Raw genomic sequence first — 10,411 nt, 5'->3', positions numbered from 1 at the left:
AAAAGTTTCTGTAGTAGTCATCATATAATTGTGAGGCTGAAATGATGTAAAATACCCAGAATTTTTTGCGTGGGATTAGGAGTCACAATCAACCACCAAAATCCCGAGCTTGCTGTAAAAGTTCATCTTTGTAGTATATTAGAGAGTGAAAATGAAAGTGTTTTTGTCTTTCAGAAATCCCTGATGTTTATGGGAAGTTCCCGGAGAACAGATCCCTTTCACCAGCTGTCACTATTCTGAAAGTGAAAATGTTTTCTGCGGAATGATGCAATGACCTTTATCTGTCTCCTTGTTTCTTTATCATGTCTTTGCTTGTTTTCTTATCTGTTATCTTTTTGTTCAACCAACCAGGATTCAAGTCAAGTCAGTTTATTTGTATAGCACTTTTAACAGTACATGTTTAAAAGCATATTTACAGAAAATATGCCATAAAAATTATGTTTTAATAGATTAGGGCTTAGATTAATCCTTATTTTAGGACATTTAAGTAGTTTTTACAAACATGGCACACATGTATGTTAATATATGCAATATGTTTTTTTAAATTAAGGCAGCTCTCAAACATGCACTTTAGTCTGGGACTAGGATAACCCCACGTCCGGGACACCATCCCTTAATGTTTAAAGTCGACAGCGAGGAAGCCAAATATGGAAAGATAGGAAAAAACTCTTCAGCGAATGGTGGGAAAAAATGTGACTCAGGGGACCAGCTGGGGGAGCCAACTCTCCTCTGTCATATGAATGCGTATGTCAAATATACTGTATAGTTACATAGTGTGTTATATATAATCAACGTAGTTTTTAAATATTTATTTAAGTTATGTGATTATTTAATATATTGGTAAAACCTTTTACGTCTGATTAAAATGGACTGCAATGCAAGCAGTCCTCAATAAAGTGTCCTTTGCTGTCTTGCCACCATATGCTAATTTATATCATTGGAGTCCTTCCATGCCTGGAACTGACTCAACAATAACTTCATTGTATAGCAGAAAAAGCACCAGCAGAACAAAACTGAAAGTGAAACCATTCTGATATTTACTGGATATTTGCTTTGAATTAATTAGGTCATGTGTGGGTGAGGCTCAAGTATCGCATTCAAGTGACGATTCATGAAAAAATACTGTATGATGCTAAGGCTGAGATCATTTTAATTTATAACAATATTGTATTTTTTTTAAAAAAGGTTATAAAATAAGTAAATACAACAAATAACTTACTTAATCACAATTATTGAGAAAAATTTATTTAATTGTCAGTAACTGACAACAACTTTAAAGTCATTTAATGTTCCACCACAATTAAATACAACAATACTGCATGTAGAATAATTGTATAACATGCACCCAAATGTATATTTCCTTATTAATGCTTCAGGTTGTTTTTCATTTCTTCAGCCCAGTTGTACGTTCATTTACACAAATATGAGTCAAATACACGTTTCCTGCATTCTCTTCATGGGGTACAAATCAGTGTGTGTTTAGCAGGGCAAACAGGGCAGTGGCCTACAGAACTGACAGGCAGCTGTAGTGCAAACACTGGCTGTCAATTCATAGGTCATCACCCTGTGTCCTAGACACTGGGTTAAACAAGCTTTCTGCTAGTAAATGTACATTTACAAGGTGTTAGGTGTCACTCTTTAAAACTGTTTTAAAAATCAGCACTGCATATTCTCACGAGGACAAATAAGGGTGACTATCTGCACGCAACAGCAGCTCCACTGGAAGACACAAACCTTCCACATGGAGTTGCTGTTACAACCAGCCAGTACCAGGTCTGTGGAACCACGCCCCCTGTGGAAAACAAGAGGAAGTTCATTCCCTCAAACCCAAGGCAGGTGCTTTCCTTAAAAGGGTTTTTTTGTCACCTGAAATGAAACAGAGAGAAAAAGAGAGGTCAGATCTGGATTTGGGTATGGGTTAATGACTCCCATTAAGAACACGTGAGAGTTATGATGGCTCATGACTTTGACCCCTTGTTTCTTTCTCATCTTTATGGCATGCCATAGACTCCATCATTGGCCAACAGCACGTCCAAAGTGCTAAGACCGATCTTGATAACAGCAATTTTATGATGGCAGTCAACACAAAAGCGCTCGTCAGAATTTGTATGGCGGCCTAGAGAAAAACAGGGTGTGTCTCTTAATAATTGATCTTCTTTTATGTCTTAATTTTGCTCGTATCACTTCCTTTTTATTTGAGTCACGAGTTTGACCAAACCAACATTTAATAACTATTTTTTTCACGCGGGATACTTCGTTTATGTGATATTTTAGACTTTGACATGCTGTAAAACTCCCACTGCTTGCTACCTTTGGAAAACAGCATAATAAAGTCATTAAAGGGGACACACGCCGGATGAGTCCATGTGTGTTATCTGCCATAGTTTATCATTTTATGAATTATCCATTATCTTTCACATAGTTGGGTATCCAACATTTATGCAGTGTGAGAGAAACAAATGATAACTCGTGTAGGTGGTTCATTTTATCACAATTTCATATTGCAATTATACTTTATGTCTAAGTAATACATTGATTTATTCAGATCTACAAAACCTATTTTCAGTACAGTCAAGAATATAACACGTTACAGACCACTATATATTTTTACCTGAACTTTAATAACACGCTGGTTTATTTATTTAACTACAGCATAGAGAAATAATATAAGGTTGCTTACTCTGTCATTTTTTAATACAGTTTTTTTTAAATATATATTTTAAATGCTTGAAGACTGAACACAGGCCTTTTGACAAAGTTGTATGTATCATTAAAAGGCATTTAGATCCTTATTAGACAATGCAGGTGTATTTACATTAGAATATTTATCTAGGCTTTTACAAACACTCTCAAACTGTAGCATTGTAATTTCCCACATGAATCAATGAGGTTTCTTTTCCTCACTTTATCTATAGTTATAGTTAATACAAGGAGTTATATAACTATTTATATACTTGCATTTCATGCCTAGTACAAATATTCCCACCACTTTAATTTCATTCAAAACTTACCTTCACAGGTCTTCTCACAAGAGCCCAGGCTTTTGAAGTCAGGTGTTTCAAAGAAAATCAAGCAAAACTTTGTAAAGAAGAGAGGACAAATGCATACAGACTAAAAGATAGATTGAAAGCAAATGTATAAATAAAAAAATTAAACAAAAAACTTCAAAGTTAGCAGCAGCACAAAGAGAGGCAAAGAGAGGTGTGCTTCAGTCGGCGGTGCAATGTCAGTCAGAGAGAGGCCAAGAGGTTTAAAAGTGATCTGGAGTTGAAGCTTAGTTAATAATTACACTCCCCGTCAATATTTAACATCATTGTGGCCCTGCCCCTCAAATCCAACATCCTGGACACCTATGGACTTAGATTAGCTCAGGACCACATTTTGTGCAGAACAATACATTTATATATATTTTAAAACGTTGAAAACATCACTTTTAATTTATTGTTTTATTTAAAATATAATGGAGCACACAAATAAGGCATCCATTATTTTTTATCACTTTAGCATAAACCTAAATAGCCACTAGAGGGAGTAAAAGCTTCAATTTTATATTACTTGTGTTATTCATGAAAATTGTTTGATGGCTAATATCATACTTATGCAACATTAGCCTGTTTACATGCTGTTTCCTCTCAATTGTGTGTGTGTGTGTGAAGAATAAACCAGTGAAGGTGTCATTTAGGTTACACTCACTAAATTACTTGTAATAGCACAGAAATGAGGTAATGTTGCATGATCAAGACTATGGACTCTAAACATTGATCAAGGAATGAAAACCAAGACTTTATAACAGGATAATAAAGTGCTTGGAGAAGAAGGTTAATTATTGCCATTGTTAGGTTAAAGAGCAGGAGTGTGTACTGTGTGAAAGAATTTCAATTGTCAAACACTTGAAAAAGGTGCTGAAAAACGTACCACAAAAATCTAATCCGCCTAAAAACAGACCAAAAACTTTGGGCAGGTGGAAATCCTTAAAGGGATAGTTCACCTAAAAAAGAAAAGTGAAAAATTGCACTGCTGAACACAAAGGAAGATATTTTTTAGCAATGTTTGTAACCATGTTTGAGCACCATTGACTTCCATAGTATTTTTCTTTCCTATGAAAGTCAATTGTGCTTCTGGTTCATGCTTGATTACAAATATCTTCCTCTGTGTTTAGCAAAAACAAAGACATTTATAAAGGTGTGGATCAACATGAGGGTTTGTAAATGATGTCAGTATTTTCATTGTCAAGTGAAATATCCCTTTAACATGTAATAAGTCTACTTTAACTCGCCAGATGCAACCTAAAATTGACATGTGGGAATCTAATTTTGATTAAGCATAAGGCTGGATGTGTTGATTTTGTTTCTGGGGATAGTTTTTCCTCTATAAAGTAGATATTTAAGATTTTTATGCAGTTACTGCATCTCTTTACAAAGCCCCAAAACACATATAGGCTTTATACATTCATACAAGCAGTCAAGGTCAACATTAAACATTAAAAAGAAGATATTTTGAGAAATGATGGTAAACACACAGCAGGTAAGTGACCATTGACTTCCATAGTAGGAATAAAAAAATATGAAAAATATTTTGGAAGTATTGTGATAAATGACTAAGAAAATATTTTGATAAATGATGGTAAGCACACAGACGGTACCCATTAAATTCCATCATATTTTTTTTATTCCTACTATGGAAGTCTATGGTCACTTACTGCTGTGTGTTTACCATCATTTCTCAAAATATCTTCTTTTGTGTTCATCAGAAAAAAGAAATTCATACAGGTTTAGAATAACATGAGGATGAGTAAATGATGACAGGATTTTCATTTTAAAGTAAATTATCCCTTTAACTAAATTCTGAGACTACTAAATTGTAAATGCCAGTCAGCAATCATGACATGTGTATCCATCCTGCAAGGTCTTCAAGTTCAGCTCATGCAGTTATACTGCTTTTCCCCTCTCCATGTCTATGCCCTTTGCTCCTTACAACTGCTTTACCTTTCAATTACTTGGTTTCTATCTTAAAGTGTCACATCATGTAAGATGTTACCCACTTATACTGAACATCTTCAAAATTGCTAACATATAAAGCCCAAATCCCCATAATGATATTCATGCAATCCTTTAAAATAACTACAGTGTGTTCTTGTAGATTTAAATGTACATTGTAATTTAATTTGATTACTTAGCACTGGCAAACAAAGTAACTTCAGTGTCATAAGACCAACATGTTTGAAGTCTACAGATTCATTTTGGAAGCATGATAAAAAATAAGTCAGTCATTAGCTACAAAACTGACTCATTTACAATGTCCATGGTTTCTTTGCCAAACCAAGATGACCCTTATCTTATCAGAGAATGGGCTAGGATAGGGTGTGTTTAAGTGTGCATAGCGTAATGGTCAAGATTGAAACAGTGTGCGCGCACACACCCACACAGCAAAGGTATGTATACCCATTCAAAGTCAAGGCTACTGTCTTTTAACTAGCACAGATTGATGCTCTCTTCTTAACTTAGTAAAAGTTGGTATTTTTATTTACTGTATACAGGATTATAATTCTTAACTCTATATAAAGAAGCATCAAAAAGCCATTAACATACAATTCACATATGCTAAAGTTAATATTTTCTTCCTTTGAGTCTACAAACTGTTCATTACATAAAATAATTCTGTTAATTCAGAATTGCAATGGTAGATGGGAAAAACGTTTCTTTTTAATCTTTTTTTCAGTTTTACAAAAACTGGTTTATATGCAAGTTCACATTTGAGAGGTAATCTAAAAATCTGATAACTCCACAAATGTTCAAAAGCATTTCACGGGAAGAAATGAGAAATTATAATGACAATAAGCATTATTATAAAGACACATGTTTGGCTACTGTCCGTACACTGTTCCCATTAAAAGAACCCGGATATAAAAATAAAAGTCCTTTAGAAGTACAGTATCACTTCTTTGCTACTTTTCTCTTCTTTTTTTCTTTTCCTCCTGTAACTACTTCTTCCTCTTCCTGGGCAATCCTCTTTTTGGATTTCTCTGTAACCGTTTCCATGGTATCCCAAATTTCGTCCTCATCCTTTTCGTCCTCCGCCTTCACCTCCTCTACATCTCCAGTAACATCAGTAGATGACTGAAAGAGAAGCAAATTGGTCATTACAATTACACTCATAAAAGCTATTTTGGAACAGTATAAAATCATCAGTTAGTTGTTTTGTTGTTGATGTTCAGTTACATAAAAGCGAATTATCGAAATGATGCACTTTGACACAATGTTGTCATTTACCTCCAGTTCTCGGCTCGAGAGCAGGACGCAATTGAGTCGTGACTTCAGATAGACCTGCAAAGAGAAAATATGTTTATAAAAATTACCATTCGCACAAACACTCCACTGAGTGGGAGGCACTTCTGATAAAATGGTGCATGTAACAGAGTTTTAAAAAAGGAAAAGAAACAGAAAAAGACTTCTTGCATGTTCGTACCTTGTGTTGTAAAGATCGGTCCTCCAGGCTGTGTACTCTTAGAAAACGATCTAAACCACATGAGGCAACTAATGGAAGGGATGGATGGCACTGTAGCCCCCGCACTGACCCAGCCAGACCCTTGAGACACCCACGCACGAGCCCTGCAGCAAAATACAGGCAGAGAGAGGTGAGCTGGGTCAGACAACATAATACTCTCTGGAGTTTAACATTACACTGCATATCTCTGCAGTCTAGCTAGTTACATTTTTGATATTTGGAACACATTAAAGGACTCACAAGGAACTGACAAACACGAAGGCATTTGTAAATTCAAAGGTAAACTGCTTAGAACAGAACTAATCCTACTAAAGGAAAAAAACGGAGCATCCTGCTTACCTTTTCGGAGATCGAGGATTGCAAGTTCCCCGTGAGTGTTACCCACCACCACGGTGCCCTGGCTGGCAGGAAGAGATAGAGCTGTAAGTGGGTACTCTCCAAATTTTGCCTCCATCACAGGCCTCCTCTGAGGGGTCGAGGGGTCATACACATGAACCTGACGGAGGAAGAGTAGAAAGATGATGTAATCATTTTACAATTGTATATATTATTATATGAAAAACTAAATTTACATTCACGAATTTAGCAGAAGCTTTCATCCAAAGTGACTTTCAGTACATTACAGGTAATACATTTTTATCAGTACATTACGTGTTCTGTGCTGCTAATGCAATGCTCTACCATTGAATCACAGGAACAGAGAGGCTGGAGGCCATCTACGCTGTATATGAGAAAACTGGGTCCAGAAACTCGATTAGTTCCAATGTTCGGCTCAGATTATCATTACATGTTTGACATTTACATATCAAATCTTACACCTCCCAATCGGCTCAAAAGGAAATTGCCCCCCATTCATTTCAAACATGTTTGATATTTAGTATTTTAAAGAGCACCTATTTCATTGCTAAAAACCATCCTTATTTTGTGTAATTGGTATAATACAATGTGTTTGCATAGTTTATGGTTAAAAAAACATTATTTTCCACATACCGCACATTGAACACATAATAGTGTGATTGGATTGATGTGCGTGTTTATATGGCACAAGCTATAAATCAGATTTGATCATTTGACACGCGCACATTGCACAAACATAGACGGTTTCAGCAGTAACAACATAAACAAACGGCTGTCGTGGTCCGCACGTAACTTCCGGTAAACTCCGCTAAGAATAAATAACAACATAGTTCTTTAAACGTAGATTATTTATAAAACAAGCAAAAAAACAAAAACACATAGATTACCTAGGAAACCAAAACATTTGTTATTTTCGACGAGGCATTTGTTCAAGAGATCAGTTTAGCAAGGTTTTAACAAAACCATAAGTAAAGTTCGGATCCAGACGTGTATCGCGTCAGCGCACGTGGGTCCGATGAAACCGTATATAGTTTCGCACCGTTTCAAGATATGCGTACAAGCCATCCTCCTAACATCGCTGTACGTCTATTTCAGGTCATAATAAATAAACGACAGTTTGTGCCATTATGATGGGCAATACGGCTCAGTGTATTAAATGAGAATCGCAGATTAATCGCCCATCCCTAATGATGACTTACACGGATAAATTGTTTCTAATAAACACTGCAACATTACATTATAAGAATCATCAGTTCTGTATTCATTGGGACTTTAAGATGTCTTAAAAGAATAAAATTTGTTTAAGATTCACATTATGCAGGTTCTGCAACCAGATTTTATAATTACCCTAATTTTTTAAAAACATTTAGTGTGAGCCTGGCATAAAACAGACCAGATCTGCTGTAAGCTCAATGCTAAACTTCCACATATATAGTAATATAAACTTTGTATGGGGCATTTAAAAAATAGAAAACTAATTGTACAACTGGTACATATTGGTAACTGTGGGATTAAAACAACAAACCTGTTGGTGTCCAGTACATGTTACTATTTTATCTGAGTCTGGGATGAAGCCGATGTCTCTCACCCATACGGGTACTCGCAAGTCCAACCAGTCATGGGCAACCTAATGGATTTAAAAAACATATTCACAGCAGTTAGTACAAGACAGTGACCAACTGAAATGTTTCTTATCTTTTACTACTTACATTTTTGGCAGTAAATATTGCTTTATCGGGTTTCTCTAGATCCCAGACTTTGAGAGGATTCTCCTTCCCTCCTGTCGCCACATGATGTTTCTGTGACGGGTTTTGTCGCATTCTGCAAATTCCACTGCCAGCATTTATCTCAACCTAGAGACAGGCACAGATGGAGTTGAATTGAAAGACCAATGGGAAATGCAAAAATCACATGATTATATAAGCACAAGCACCAGACTTACTGTGTCTGACTCTGTACTGCCTTCCTTCCACACCTTCACCAATCCGGACTCCACGCAAGTGATCCAAGAACTAAAAGGTGGAGAAATGCCATCATTAACATGGAAATAAATGCAAATGTGTAATGTATCAGCTCGCATGGAGACACACAACATATTGGCAGATACCTGTCAGTAACAGCAAGCCCTGTGAATCTGCCTTGTGAGGGATCCCCACATTCTCTGCTTCCTGTGAAGATCCCCTTATCCGTACTGAAGGTCCTCACGGTCCCATTTACACACCCCACTAGCACCTAAATTAAACGCATATAAATAAATAGACAAATGCTGCCAGTGATAATCACAGAATCATTGTTATCAAGTCTGTCATTTTGATCTCACCTCAGACTCGTATGTATCTCCCCAGGCCATCACACACACCTCCTGATCACGACTCAAGTGGCTCATTTCACAAAAGTTAAACGCCTGTTTTTTGCTTAGACTCACACCTTGATATAAAAAGTGATAATAATACAATATTAATTTGAAGAAATTTAAAGGGACAAAATGTGATGCCAACTCACGTGTACTACACATGGCTCGCTAGCTAGTGAACCAAATGTCTAAAAAGTAACGGAAACGCCGAATAACACCTTACCTTTTAATATCCCCGTCTCGGATCCTAGCCATATTGAGCATAATTGACTTTTGGCAGCCATTTAAATGGCAAAAAGTGAGTTGGAGCTATTAAACTGATCAAAACAGAGCTCCACGATACTGTGCGCGAAGAATACCCTCCGGGTGAAAACTCAGCACGCTACCTAGGAGATTTTGGTTCCGCTCCCAAATTAAAACGAATAGATGGGGGTTTTAGACGCAGATGTGATGTTCGATTGCATCCAATACGTTTTAATGCTTACGATCTTTCTCTCTTTGAAGACAAAATAACGATTTTTCTCTGACATTTTTAATTAGGAGGCTTTTTATATGTTGGTGGTATCAAATGGGATTGCAAAACTTCGAAAATAAGGTTTCTCACACAATTTACAGTCTCACTTTGTTCGGACAAACAGACCCAAGCTGTACATTGGCTTTAAAGGGGACATTTCGCAAGATATTTTTTTTAAATGTCAAATTATTATTTGGTGTCCCCAGAGTACATGTGTGAAGTTCTAGCTCAAATACCATAGAAAATGTATTATAGCATGTTAAATATAGCATGTGTGCACATTTCTGGTTTTGTCCTTTAAAATGCAAATGAGCTGCACTAAATAGCAGTGCCCTGGTTTAATAGTGCAGATATTATCCCCTTCTGACATCACAAGGGGAGCCAAATTTCAATGACCTATTTTTTCACATGCTTGCAGAGAATGGTTTAACAAAACTAAGTACTGGGTTCAAATCCTTTTTTTCCATGTTCTCTAGGTTGATAGAAGCACTGGGGACCCAATTATAGCACTTAAACATGGAAAAACTCAGATTATCATGATATGTCCCCTGTAAGCCTCCAAGTTTTTTGACTGTCTAACCCAGTGATTCTCAACTTTTTTGTTGTGTGATGCAATTTCTGGCCCCCCCAAGAAAATTTAGGACATGAAACATTGTAAAACTTAAAATTTTAATTAACCAAAC

The 10,411-nt window shown here is 36.3% G+C and overlaps 1 protein-coding gene and 1 long non-coding RNA gene across 2 annotated transcripts; both read right to left on the bottom strand.

Moving 5' to 3' along the window:
- Nucleotides 1-1,229: 1,229 nt before the first annotated feature.
- Nucleotides 1,230-3,219, bottom strand: LOC129446322 (uncharacterized). Its single transcript, XR_008645160.2, has 2 exons — nucleotides 3,012-3,219; nucleotides 1,230-1,866 (listed from the first exon to the last, which is right to left on the bottom strand). It is a non-coding gene; the product is annotated as an uncharacterized lncRNA (long non-coding RNA).
- Nucleotides 3,220-5,682: 2,463 nt separating this feature from the next.
- Nucleotides 5,683-9,610, bottom strand: wdr74 (WD repeat domain 74). Its single transcript, XM_055208404.2, has 10 exons — nucleotides 9,438-9,610; nucleotides 9,182-9,288; nucleotides 8,969-9,093; nucleotides 8,804-8,873; nucleotides 8,571-8,714; nucleotides 8,387-8,488; nucleotides 6,844-7,000; nucleotides 6,466-6,608; nucleotides 6,270-6,323; nucleotides 5,683-6,116 (listed from the first exon to the last, which is right to left on the bottom strand). The coding sequence occupies exons 1-10, from the start codon at nucleotides 9,496-9,498 to the stop codon at nucleotides 5,934-5,936; spliced, it is 1,146 nt and encodes a 381-aa protein (XP_055064379.2). The 5' UTR covers nucleotides 9,499-9,610; the 3' UTR covers nucleotides 5,683-5,933.
- Between the last annotated feature and the right edge of the window lie 801 nt (nucleotides 9,611-10,411).

This window comes from Misgurnus anguillicaudatus, chromosome 12 (genome assembly GCF_027580225.2).
Source record: "Misgurnus anguillicaudatus chromosome 12, ASM2758022v2, whole genome shotgun sequence".
Lineage (NCBI taxonomy): Eukaryota > Metazoa > Chordata > Actinopteri > Cypriniformes > Cobitidae > Misgurnus > Misgurnus anguillicaudatus.
Note: the sequence above shows the minus strand (reverse complement) of the source record. Positions and strands in the feature narration are given on the sequence as shown.